Source organism: Rhinatrema bivittatum, chromosome 12 (genome assembly GCF_901001135.1).
Source record: "Rhinatrema bivittatum chromosome 12, aRhiBiv1.1, whole genome shotgun sequence".
NCBI lineage: Eukaryota > Metazoa > Chordata > Amphibia > Gymnophiona > Rhinatrematidae > Rhinatrema > Rhinatrema bivittatum.
The window spans coordinates 42,891,999-42,905,960 of record NC_042626.1 but is presented as its reverse complement, the minus strand read 5'-3'; the positions used below and the strand labels follow the sequence as shown (position 1 = coordinate 42,905,960).

The following is a 13,962-nucleotide window of genomic DNA, read 5'->3' as shown; positions in this document are numbered from 1 at the left end:
CTGGCGAATGTGAATACATGCATGCCTGTAGGTCCAATATGAGCGCTCAAGGCAGCGAAGGCGCATGCGCACACGCCGTGACCTCCGACGTCCAGCCGGTCACGGCGTGTGCGCATGCGCCTTTGCTGCCTTGAGCGCCCATATTGGACCTACAGTGGTGCACGTATTCACCTTCGCCGGCGGGGCTGCTGAAGCCGCTCTCTCTCGCCGCCCTTCTACTGCTGCTACTGGGGGCTTGCGTGGCCGCGGCCAGAGCAGGTGAGCGGGGGCTGGGGGAAAGTTTGGGACTGTGAAATTTCGTCTCTCTCTGCTGGGGCTTGGATTGGGTTGGTTTGGGACTGGGCGGCTAAGTGCGAGAAGCATTTTTTTTGTGTGGATTGGGTTTGTTTGGGACTGGGCGGCTAAATTTCGTCTCTCTCTGCTGGGGCTTGGGTTGGGTTGGTTTGGGACTGTGAAATTTCATCTCTCTTGTCCGTCCGAAGGAGGGTGCTTTGTTGCGCTCCCTGCCTCCGATCGCCGGCTGCTGGGGCTTGCTGGCACCGGGCGCTCAAGGCAGCGGGGTCTGTAGGAGAACCATCCACTTCCTGGTACCTGTCATTTCAAATGTCATTTGAAATGACAGGTACCAGTGCACCCAGGATACTGTATAGGCGCTGTATAGCGCCTATATAGTAAAATGGATTGCGCTTCATGGACGCGGCTTGCATTTGCATGCCATTTAAATACAGTATCGAGCGATAGGTGATCCGAAATGTGCGTGTGGCAAACGCGGGTGCGCCGGGCACTAACGCACCTCTTTCTACCGCACCTTACTGTATCGGCCCGATAGCCGGATATATTTTTATATTGTCCCCTCTGTAACCTGGCACTTTAATTACCTTATACTATTTGCTCTCCTGTGTTACTGCAGACGCTACCCAATCACCACTCATTTTTGCTTGCCTTTATCCCGGTCCAGTCCAAGCATGCTTGAATTGTCTGTCACGGTTTCTACAGCCTCTGCTGGGAAGAAATTCCAGCCATCCACTGCCTTCTCATTAAAGTAGTATTTCCTCATCTTTCTTCTCAGCCTTCCTCCATAATCATTATTCTGAGTAGCTAGCTTTCCTACCTGAGCATATTTCCTGTGACTTGCTCTTTCTAAATATAGCACACAGCAAGACAGGCTTTGTTTCCCGAAGAAGTGAAATTTTAAGTTCTTAAAGACTGCTTTTAAATCTGAAACTGGATCGCAAGTGAACAAGGCCTTTTACACAGAATTCCCCAGACATTTTTAATTATTCGTTGTAAATTTGTAACTCTATGCCAAGTTTATCTCATTTGCAAGTTGGTAACCAATTAACTGGGAGAAGAAAGGGATGGCTGTTTCAGCCCAGTGAAGATAAAGTTAGTAGAAAAAGAATGAACTAAGTATCAGTACAGACTCAGAGCCGATACCTTTTATAATCTACACAGGACAGCTTTGTTGGATTCATTAAACCATTCTTTGAGAGAAGAGGATGAAATCTGTATCCCAATAGCCTGATTTATTACTACAGATGCCGCCCTGTTTTATTGGCTGCTGTGGGAGTAGTAAGCTCCTCCTTTAGGATTCTAGGATAAGTACAATATTTTGACACACGGATATCCTTTGAACAGCGTGGTTAGAAGCACAGCAGGGTCAGACATGTGTCACAGATTAGTGACATGTCTCTTGGTTTTCAGTGTTCAGGCTCTTTGTGGAGGTGATAAGTCCAAGCTGCATCAGAGTGTGGGCAGTAAGACTATGTTTTGCAAGGGTAACAGTAGAATTTACCCTCAAAATGGGGATTTGGGGGTCATCTGATTCCAGTTTTGGGAGGAGGGAGAGATGGGGAGGAAAATACATTGCCAAGAATATTTCTTTCACTTATGTAAAAAAAAAACAAAAAAAAAAACACAAAACCCAAAACAACTCAAAACACATAGGAACAATCTCATAGCCTATTAAATGTTTGCAACTAGAAGATGTAGTGGGGGCAGGCAGTTATTTTACATTGGAATAAGACCTTGGAGACACTTGGTTCATTTATTTGACAATTCACCGTGTACTCCAGCAAAATTTATATTCAATCTAAGTGGTGTTGGATTTCATCAACATTCTGATTCCCATGACATTCGAACTGCATACTGCCCAAGCCATGTCAACGGGCTTTCAACTGTCACAAGTTGATTGCCACTTGTCAACTAGGCATCCTTGCTGCATGAACCCTCCGCTGCTGGGCACCAGATAAATTTATCGCTAATGAGCAGAATTCAAATGTGCTTAGCTTTCAAAGGGCTAAGAGTGAAGCTGTGTGAAGGCTGGTGCTTGACTTTAATTTGTCACCTCGAAGACTCAAATTTTGATACTGCCCATTGTGGGTCAGAGAATTCTGGTGTCTTTTTAGATGGGACACCGAGTCCAGGTGGGAATGGAAATACAATTAGAATTATGCAGCTTGGGTGACTCAAGCAGATAAACACGAGGTACTGAAGGATTCAGCCTTGGAAGAGGCCTCCAGCCTCTGGTCAGCTCAGAGTGGCTAATGGATCTCAGAGAATGATAGTAATAATGAGGGTAATGTTATAACAGCTTACAGAGGGCTGAAGTCCACTTGTAGAAAGTGCATGCGGACTTCAGTCCTACTTTTTAAAGCAGATTACGTGTAAGTCCTTTTTGAAAATTAGCAGGTATACAAGGAACCCTTTGTAGCATATGCACACACATTTATGCCTGCTAGGGAGTAGGTATAAATGTGTACATGTAAATGTATGTAAGTGTTATCCCCACCCCCAACTCCATCCCTGGTAATGCCTCTTTCTGCACATAAAAGTATGTGCAGAATCGCTTCCATGCATACTTTGTGTACAAATCCCTGGAAATTTTTCCAAAAAAATTCTTGTACACATATAAATATTTTGAAAAATTACCCTTAAAAAGATCAGCATTAAAAAATGGAGTAAACATGATATTAAGAACATAACCACCTAAGACTTGCCATACTGGGTCACACCAATGGTCCATCAAGGCCAGTATCCTGTTTCTAACACTGGCCAATCCAGGTCAAATATACCTTGCAGGATCCCAAAAGGTTGATAGATTCCATGCTGATTATCCCAGGGATAAGCATTGGATTCCCCCCCCCCCCCCAAGTCTACCAAATAATGATTTATAGATTTTTCTCCCAGGAACTTGTCCAAACAAATTTTAAACCCAGCTATAATAACATCTTTCACCACATCCTCCAGCGATGAATTCCAGAGTTAATTATGCATTAAAAGAAATATTTTCTCCAATTTGTCTTAAATGTACCACTTAATAACTTCATTGAATGTACCTACTCTTTGTAGTTTTTGAAAGAGTAAACAACCAATCTGTGCTTACTCGTTCCACTCCACTCATTATTTTATATATCTCTATCATAACTCCCCCTCAGGCATCTCTTCTTCAAGCTGAAGAGCCCTAACCTCTCAAGCCTTTCTTCATAGAGGACTCCTTCCATCCCCTTTATCATTTTGGTTGCCTTCTCTGTATCTTGTCTAATTTTGCTATATCTTTTTTGATAAGCACTGACCAAAACTACACACAGTACTCAAGGTGCCATCAAGTGAAACAGAGGCATCATGATATTCTCTGTTTTCTTTTCCATTCCTTTCCTAATAATTCCTTGTATTCTTCTTTCTTGGCCACCACTGCACACTGAGCAGAGGATTTCAACATATTATCCACGATGACGGCTAGATCTTTTTCCTGGGTATGACTCCCAATGTGGAATTTTGTATTGTGTAGCTATAATTTGGGTTGCTCTTCCATACGTGCATCACTTTGCACTTGTCCACATTAAATGTCATCTGCCATTTGGATGCCCAATCTCCCAAAGTCCTCTTGCAATTTCTCACAATCTTCTTGTGATTTGGCCACTTTAAATAATTTTGCATCATCAGCAAATTTGATCACCTTACTCATCATTCCCATATCTAGGTCATTCATAAATATGTTTAAAAAGCAGTGGTCAATGTCACTGAATACTATAAAAGTAAACAAAAAAAGGGATACAATTGCAAAAAGAATTCGTTTTGGAAGCATTCCCATTTTTTAGATAATTTACCCTCTAGTCATGAGTGCTTCCTCAACATTTCCAACCAGCAGCACTCATAGAGCTGCCATGCTTTTTGTGCAGGGGTGTTTCCACATCCCTAGAATGAATGGACACAGCAAAGTGGTTAATTGGCACTTATATGAACCACTGACGTCTACTTCTGAGCCTGTAAAGAGCTGCCTTGGTTCTTAAAACTCATGTTCTTTGTCGCTGTGGAATCTGGAATTGTTTCCAGGCCTCTCAGCCTCTTCCTTGTCCAGTGCCAACTCATTTCTTTTACAATCAGCTGCCAAAGGCACTGGGTCAAGTTTATATAAGCTGTCCTGTTAAGGGGTGGAGAAAATGCTACCTTCACTGGAGGGGAAAAGCCAACCAGCTAGAAAATCACCCAGCATTATACATTTCAGCTACATTGTCTCAAGTTAAAACACCACAGTAAGCAAAGCCCTGCCGTGCAGCTTATCTGGACAAAGCAGCATGGATAAATCGCATAGCCTGACGGCTCACTCAATATTCCCACCTAAATACCTATGGGGTCATAAATGAGAGGTGACAGAAAGCCTTTTCTTTTTTTCATTGTGCATTTCAAATGATACATACTTATGCATTAATTTGTATATTCCTAAATATAACAAAAACACACTATTGCTATTCTGATAGATTTCACTTCAGTTGCATCAAATATTGGTTCCTGAAAACAAGTGTTGTCAATATCAGCTCTAGAAATAATCTTAGACCCCCCCCCCCCCCCCCTTTTCTGGACCATTCCCAGGGGTGCAGTCGTAAATGAGAACCAGGATTGTCAATAAGTTGTTGCCATAAATAAGTAAACAGCACTATGCCTAGTCTGCCTTAGTCCTTACTGCCCTGCCCCCTTTTAATTGAATAATAATATTGTTCCTTTTCCACTTGTCTGCTTTGGAAGCTTTGGGTTGCCGGAATCAAGCTGCAATATTACCCACCCCAGAGGTGGCTGCACATAGACAGTTATAATTATATAGCACACTGTGATCTTATTTGGCTGAAAGTCTCTGTTCAAATACTATTATTACTATTATTACCCATCTTGGCAACAGGCTACTGTTTGTACTTAGAAATTTTACTTACAGACGAGGGTCTTTTCAATAGCTGCCCTTTTCTCTGAAGCAAGGGCTGGAAATTCTATTGACCATCCTCTCCTCCCTGTTTCTATTATGTTTTTGCTCTCAGCTCCATAAAAAAAAATTAAAAAAAACAGTGGTGATATCCAACTTTCTGGATGACAGCATCAATTTTCTTTTCACTGAGGGGTAGAACATGTAGGAGGAAAATAGCGTTGTGACATTATACTAACGTGTGCTCCTGAAGCTCTGGGTCTGACAGCTCGGGAAGGCAGCAGAGTTTTATACATTGAGTCGGCAGCAGGGGGGGTGGGGAAGAGTCTTCAATATATGTCGTACCATTTGTTCTGAATCAGAGGACAATATTCTGATATACATGAGTGGAACACTGGTTAGAGTGTATGTATATATTCTGTATGTGTGTATGCATATTACTATAGATATATATATATATACACATACAGATATGGGTAGATAGATATGTGTGGGTATATTCATGTATAAATGCACACATACATACACACTTCTGATCCAAAGATTCTGTGATCTAGTAAAAATTCTGAGCGTGTCCTTCCAGCACCAGTGGGACATGGGAGGACAGTGCAAGAGGCTTGAAGTTGGAGCTGGCCATGGCTCTGATTGATAGGCAGTCAAGCCTCTATGGAATATTTAGCTGTGGCATGAGATCCTTCTTAAAATTCAGTTTCACACAATACGGTCAGTTGCGCAGTTATTTGGGAAGATGTGTGACTGGGGGGATATTGTGGTCAAGTTTGTGGGCATGATTTTGAGAAAGTGTCGTAAATAAAATGGGCAGAAATACTGGTTATGACTTCAAGTGGCGTATCAACTTTTATAATGTTATCTTTTCATGTACCATGAAATTTGTCATATATATATATATATATATATATATATATATATCTTGCTGTAATAAATAAAAAATAAATAAAAAGTTAACAAAAAAATATCAATTTTCCACACAGTTTATAAGTTGTTAATGTGCAGCACCTAGCTATACAATCATAATCTGGGAATAGCCATAAAAGCACTCAACGTGTTTAACGGTGTGCCTCATCTATGAAGTGTTCCCCATAAAAGACCCGAAACCCCGAGACTTAAATGTAAATGATCAAATTGGGTGCAAAGCACAGGACCACCATTTCATTTAATTGTCTTGTTATTTCTGTGGTAAAAAGGCAGGGAAGAAGATGGGTCAAGATAGGGTCAGCGGATTACCCACTAAGTCATTATTGTAGCTGTGATTGAAAAGAGAGGCTGCAAATTATTCTATTAACAGGCTTGGGAAGGAACAATACTGCCTGAAATGTGCAGTGCTAATTCTTATTCCCTAAAGAGACATCCCACATTGGGGGCAGGGGGATAGGGTATTTGAATGCTTAATGCATTCATCTCTAGGTCAGAAGAAATGTTGGGGCACAGGTCCCCATTTTCCCCTTCTCTTACTCTGGTTCCGTGTCTTGCTCAACTGCAATTGAACATCAGTTCCTTCCCGACCTATTTTCATGCCATCGGGGGGGGGGGGGGGGGGGGGGGGTGCTACAGATATGCAGGCCAAGCCCTCTAGCTGCATGCTTGTTTCTGAAGAATCGCATTAAAAAGCGCATGGTGCTCTAACCTGGAGGCAAAAGCACTGCATAGTTTCAAATTAGAATAATTTAGCATGTGGGTTTCATTCCCATTGTTGTTTTAAATTGCCACAATAATATAATTTAATTTTTGGGGATTATTCGCCCGCATTTCCAAAGCATGCTCAAAATGGCTTAAAGCATAATTAGAATTCAGGTACAACAAGTCTCTGCCCCAAAGACCTTACAATTTAAGTGAGTACCTAAGGCAACAGGAGATAAGTGATTTGCCTGAGGTTACAAGAAGTGTTGATGGGAGACGAGGGATAAGAAGAACCACTGTTTGAATCTCTAGACCATTCCTTCCAAGTGAGGAGCGCTGCATTACATCACTGGCATTCTGTGACACCCCCCCCCCTATATATCCTAATGGCTCATTACATTATCATAGCTGCAATGAGAGACTGAAGATGGTGTAAAGGTCCTGCAAGGTACTCGGCTTCTGTATTCATTGGAAAGGAACTGGGTGCCCTGATCCCTGATAGTACCCATCTACAGACCAAAGTTGCTGGGTAGGATGCTGGCTCACAAAAGCATGGTGTTTGTAGTATGTGATCCCCCATAAACATGATACCCACTTCTGCCTCTAGTTCAACCTTCCATTCATTTTTATGTTTAAGAAATATCTTAAATGCAAAATGCCCGCCTGTATCTTATTCTCTCAAGGATACCTCAAAGTTCAGGCACACTAAACACTTAAGGTTCCGCACCGTATCATAGCTACTAGGGATGTTTTCACTGAGTACCACAATTTACAAGAACTGGTCAATGTTTTATTTTCATCATAAAGCTCCAATAAAGCCAGACACCAACAACCAACCTTCCCTCTGCGTAGCTGCGGCTGAAGAGTACTGTTGGGCAATTTATGTCATATTGTACAAATCCCAGAATAGTATTCACCCTTGAGAGCAGCAAAGGGGAAGAGTCCCATCCCTTGCAGTGGACAGGAAGAGTCTGGGAACTACAGGCTGATTAGTTTGACCTTGGTGGCAACTGAATTCATGGAATCTCTAATAAAGCAGTAGATTTCAGGATCGGAGGCAGCATGATATCAGCAGAGATAAGTCTTGTCAGATGAACTTAATTTCTTTGATTGAGCGACCAGAGGATTAGAAATAGATAATATATTTGGGATCCGCTGGGCACCTGTGACTCAGACTGGCCATTGTAAGAGACAGGATGCTGGACTCAGTGTACCTTGATCTGACCCAGTATGGCATTTCTTATTTTAAGTGCTAGATATAGTTGACTTGGATTTCAGCAGGGCCTTTGATGTGGCTCCACATAGGTGTCATGTTAACAAACTGAGTGCCTTAGGTATGGGCCCTGAAGTGACTGACCAGTTTAGAAACTGCTTGAGTGGGAAGTGACAAAGGGTTGTGGTAAAGGGAGTTCACTCAGAGGAGAGGGGGATTACCAGTGATATGCTGCAGGGATTAGTCCAGTTCTGTTCAACATTTTCATAAGTGAAATTGTGGAAGGGTAATTGGGTAAGGTTTGTCTTTTTTGGATATAACAAAACCTGCAACAGGGTAGACACTCTGGAAGATGTGGAGAACATAAGGAGGGATCTAGTAAAATGTGAGGAATGGTCTAGAGTTTAAACAGAGGTCATATATTTGGGGTTGCAAAAATCCAATGGAGCAATACAGTATAAGGCGTGATGAAGCTCTTCTGTGCACAAAACAAGAGTGGGAGCTGTGGGTGATCATATCTGATGCTCCCAAGGTGATCAAACAGGCAGATAGCCAACAGCAAAAACCAGAAGGATGCCTGGATGCACAGTCAGAGGAATAGTCTGCTTCTACATAAGTCTCTGGTGAGACCTCATTTGGAGTACTGTATACAGTTCTAGAGATGTCATCTTCAAAAAGATATAAACTGGATGAAGTTGGCCCAGAAAGCAGCTACTAAAATGGTCAGCGGTTTCATTTGAAAGCATATGAGGAGAGACTTAACTAGGGAAAAGGAGGGAATGAGGAGATATGATAAAGACATTTAAATACCTTCAAGGATTAAATGCATAGAAGGAAAGTCTCTTTGAATGGAAAGAAGGCTCTAGAAGGAGGAGTCATGGGATGAGAGTGAAAAGAGGCAAAATCAGGAGTAATTTAAGAAAATATTTCTTTACGGAGAGGGTGGTAGATGCATAGAATGGCCTCGCAGTGGAGGTAATGGAAATGGGGAAAAATGTACGAGGTCAGAAAAGCATGAGACAGGCAGCGAGAATCTCTGAAGAAGAGATTGTAAAGCTGAGCAGGAGATGAGAATGGGCAGACTGGATGGGCCATATGGTCTATGTTTCTATAAGATAGGTACTATAGATCACCTTTTATTTGGGTAAATAGTTAATGCACTTTATGACAGTCATATGAAGCTAAATGGATTTTCAGCTGCCTGAAAATAGGCACATACTTTTATAATATGCATAAACCTGACCACACAATAAAAGATGTTTCAGGAGGGAGCAAATATTAGATATATATGTGACCTTACATTTTCAAAAGGTTACACATACAGATGGCAGGCAGCTAATGCACCTACTTTTATATTGTCATTTTGCATATCCTAAATTTACATGCATTCGTTTAACTGCATAACAACCCAATATTCAGATTAAGTTTAGGTAGGTATTTGAAAATTGAATTATTTTGTGCAGGCTCAAAAGTGCCTTTGCAATTAGGCACCTCATTGGAAATTGAGCCCATTAGCTTGTGTTGTATATCTTACTTGTACCTGTTGGCATACATAGTAGCATGTTTGTACACTATCAAGAAAATTTGGGAATTGTGCCACACCACACTATAAAAACCAACATGTTTCCCTACAGTGGGTACTGTAATTATATTGTAAGTAAATAGCAAGATACTATATGTGCCAAAAATAATGATGGATATATACTAATATAATGGATACTGCAGCTAGATGGACAGATGCTATTTTTCTATAGGTTAACAGATATTAATTCTATACACAATGCAAGTAGATGAAGAGATAACGTGTATGCTCTGCTGTTGATTTCTGACCTCACTACTGTAGGCACGCCGATTAGTTTAAAATATTTGCATTAGCATAGCATGTTCTACAATGTATATACACAGATATGACTGATTTATCCTGCACTCAAATGCAGGGCATAGAGAGTATGAATTCCCTATATATGTATACTCCTATAGGTAGTGTAGAATATATATCTTTATAGAGGTTACTTCTGTCTCACATTAACATTTAATGTAGATCAGTACAGAATATATGCACTACATCTATATTAATTTGTACTGTACCTTTGCACTATACATACTTTAACTCAGATTTCAACTTCCACTTTGTGTGTATATATCTATATATATATATATCTATATATCTATATATATATCTATATATCTATATATATATATATATATATACACACACACACACATACACACACACACACACACTCAAATACAGGACACTGAAAAAAGTAATTCTTATATATAAGGTGATACTATGCTAAAACTGATGCAGTAGTATATAATATATACACATACATGGGTATATACTGTAATTAATTCCTCATACTGCAATATACTGTGAGCACATTAAATAAAATCATTCTAATAGCATATAGGCATGGTATATCATCTGTGCATTATATTGTACCTATGCTGTAAAGCTAATTTCAGCCTCCAGTACACTCATTTCAGTAAACACTGAGGGCACTGACTACCAAGATGATATATTACATTATACTCTATAAACAGCTACATACACTGCACAAGGTAAGTGAGTATCATTATCCCCAGCGTCTGCATTTAGGAGGAAATAGCATCCAGGACCATCTAACCTTCCGAGGTGCTCCTCTGAAATATGCATGTGAGCCGCTAACGGGGCAGCCACAGAGCAAGGCATAAATAAGCAAAGCGCGGGGGCACAGCCAGCTCCTGACAGCACATAAACAAACATGCTTCCTCGGAGCGCCCGTCAGCCCGACCAGCACGTGAAAAGTCACCTCCCAGCGGCTTTCAACAGGACTCGATTATGACAAGTGTGTGTGTGCTCTTTTTTCTCATTAGGGTTCTTGGCAGGCTGCGATCCCTTTTTTTTTTAAATCAGACCAGCCTTTGAACTGGTGCTGTTATACGGAGTTGTTGAGACCCCAGACGCACAACTGTGCCCCTCCCCCACCCTGTACTTTTTTTTTTTTTTTAATAAGGACAGACAAGCCAATGTGAGATCCCAGTCAATTTGTAAAATTTCTACATCCCCCACTCTGGGTTGCACAGCATCAGACCAGAATCCATTTAGTTGGGAGTTAGGGAAACCAAGGCTGTACTTCAGTCTTGTGATGACATGGAATTCGGCTGACAACACTACTGTGGATTGAAAAGAAATATTCCAAAGGGAAATGACACCTTTTTTATTTGTATGTCATGGTGGGTGTGGGTGTGTGTGGGGGGGGGGGGGGGGCAGGGAAAGGTCTATACAAAGGAGGCAACCTATCAGACTGTTAGTTGGACCTATGAGTGCTGGAATTTCAAGTGCTGGAGTTATGATTCACGGCTGCAAGCCACTGCACATGCAAAGCAATTCATCTCTCCTTCCCTGCAGCCCGTGCTATCCTCTCCTCAACCTTCTCTTCTTGTGGGAGAGTGACAAGGCAGGGCAACAAAAAAAAATGTTTATTGCAAAAGTCCCCAGAAGTAATTCACACGTCAGAGGGACCTTCTTAATAGTTTTCTCCTAGACCACCTGCTGCTATGGCTGAAACATCAAAGGCACCCAGCCTTCTGCCGTGGCCAACCCCACGAACGGAAATAAAAAGAACTAAAAAGATCCGTGCAGCCATAAGATGGAAAATCGACGGAACACACAGCTATAGAAAAGAGCAAATCTGCAGGTTACTCGACAGGAAATCACTGCCGTTAAGAAATGTAACCCAGCTCTGCTTTGATGAAAAGCTGACAACTGACTGGAGGGCAGTGCTCTCCTCTCCCTCTCTGAAAGTTCTGCGTGCTGGCACCTGCCTCTGGATGGGAGCCCTGGCCCGGTCCTTTGGCTAGAGATGCTGGCAGCAGTGCCACTGCAGGTCCTCCATCGCATCCCGCGGCCTGTGCTGGCCCTCCAAGGGGATACCAGGATGCCTGAGGGGAGCAGCTAGCCTTTTACCCCCCTCCCCACAAAATCCCCATACTCTAAGCACACAGATCTGCATGTGCAATATCTTTCTCTAAGCATGCACGGTCTTTTTCCCAGAGCTCTGCTTCCCAAATCAATCAGCTTCCCTCCTTGCTCCCAAAAGAGGGAGCGCTGGCTGCAGGTGCACATCAAATGGGAGGAAATATAGCAGAAGAGCGTTGGAATAAAGAGTGAAGACCCGGTGCAAACTATTTTTTTCAACCAAGTTCTATGAATGCCCTGAGCAGGCAGGGATCCTCTTGCGGTACAGTCCATTCAAAAGCAGGTATTTTAGTAGGTAGCTTTCACCCCGGTTTGAAGAAACCCAGCCACGGCTGCAGTCGCACCTACCGACAGCCACTCCGACTGCTCTGGCAGATGAGCAGCTACTACAGCACAAACTTTGACAGATTCCTTCATAGTCTCCGACCTGTCTCCTCCGCAAACAATGACCCCCAGGGCCTGCAGGAAGGCAGAGGTGGAAAGGCTGAAATGCCCTAGTCACCAGGTACTCGGGAGGCGGCAGCATCCAACTCCCCCCCCCCGGAAAGCAGATGATGAAATGCACAGCAGCTCCCTAATAAAGCGTCCCTTCCTATCCACCTCCATCCCCTTCTCTTTCGTTACACCGTATCTAGTGACTGAAGACTTGGGGGGACATCTCACACACACACACACACTCTCTCTCCCTATAACAGGGATGAAAAGAAGGGCAAAACGCTACAGTTAGGTTTCTCAGCCGTGACCGGGGGGGGGGGGGGGGAGAAAGAGGGACTTTAACAGCTGTGTTTACACATAAACGAGATCCAATGAAAACAGCTGGACTGCAGAGAATCGCCCAAATCGTCCGCGTGTGAAAGGTGTTAACGACATAAGCTGTTCAGCAGCCCCCGCAAGGGAATCATCTTCAACCCAAGAAGCCCACCACCCCCAAAACAGATCGCGTCCCTAGTTGTTAGCATAGCCGGACCCTGAAAGTAAGGACAAACCGCGGCGACCCGTCCTGGGCTCCGAGCACCCTCCCCCCACCCCCGACGCACCTACTTTCAAACTAAAGTCATCGAGTGCCTTACCTTGGCTGAGCAGTAGGAAACAGAGGGCCACGAAGTCTGCCTGGAAAGGTCTCATTCCTGGGAGCGGAGGAGGGGGAGCTTTCCCGGGGCGCCTGGTCCCTCCTTCCCGCCGGCAGGCTGAGAGAGAGAGCGCGAGCGAGCGCGCGACGGTCGCCTTCTTCCTGCGAGCGCGCCGGCTTCTCACATCTCCATGGTCTGAGCCTCTCAGCAGCCCGGCCGTGCAGCCTTGCTCCGGCACAGCTCCTCCCCCCGGCAGGCACTGGCTGACACGCAGGCTCGGCTCCTCTGCATAGGCTGAGGAGAGCAAGGCATAATTAAACAGGGAAATACTTGTTAGAAACCTGAAAAAAAAAAAGGGGGGGGGGGCTTGGATTTTTGTTTGGTTTAGATTTTTTTTTTAATTCCACCCCTCCCCTTCCACACTTTTTCTTTTCTTTGCAAACTGGGTACAACGAGCCGCTACAGACTCAGCCGGTTCTTTCCTAAGGGCGGACCTCTCCTAGATACAACAGTTTTTCCCCTTCTTTTTAATGATCTACAAAAGAGAAGTTGATTAGGAGTTTTTGGTGGCTAGGGAGGAGGATTGAATGCATCTGCCTGAACGAGCTGGAATAGGAGGTTGCAGGCAGAAATGCCATAAAAAAAAAATAAAAGGCAACTCCACCCCACCCCTCGCAAAAACAAACAAACAAAATCCCCCGCCTGTGTTTTAGATAAGATTTAAAACATCCGCTATGCAGCTATCAGGTGCAAGAAGGCAGAATAAGATGGTGCCGTTTTATGGACTCGCTTGCAGGGGGAGGGGGGCGAGTTGCTGCATATTAATCACATTGTCTTGTTATTTATTGACTGGATATTAATAACATAAAATGTCACCACATTA

General features: G+C 43.2%; 1 protein-coding gene across 5 annotated transcripts in view; it reads right to left on the bottom strand.

Moving 5' to 3' along the window:
• The window catches only part of KIRREL3 (kirre like nephrin family adhesion molecule 3), a 1,312,393-nt gene extending 1,299,036 nt beyond the window's left edge, over positions 1-13,357 (bottom strand). For all 5 annotated transcript variants that reach the window (XM_029572739.1, XM_029572737.1, XM_029572738.1 and 2 more), the window contains exon 1: positions 13,080-13,357. Coding sequence is in view for 4 of the 5 variants with exons in the window: in XM_029572737.1 (XP_029428597.1) it covers positions 13,080-13,134 (55 nt within the window). In the remaining variant the exon portion in view is untranslated. The remainder of the gene's footprint in view (positions 1-13,079) is intronic.
• Between the last annotated feature and the right edge of the window lie 605 nt (positions 13,358-13,962).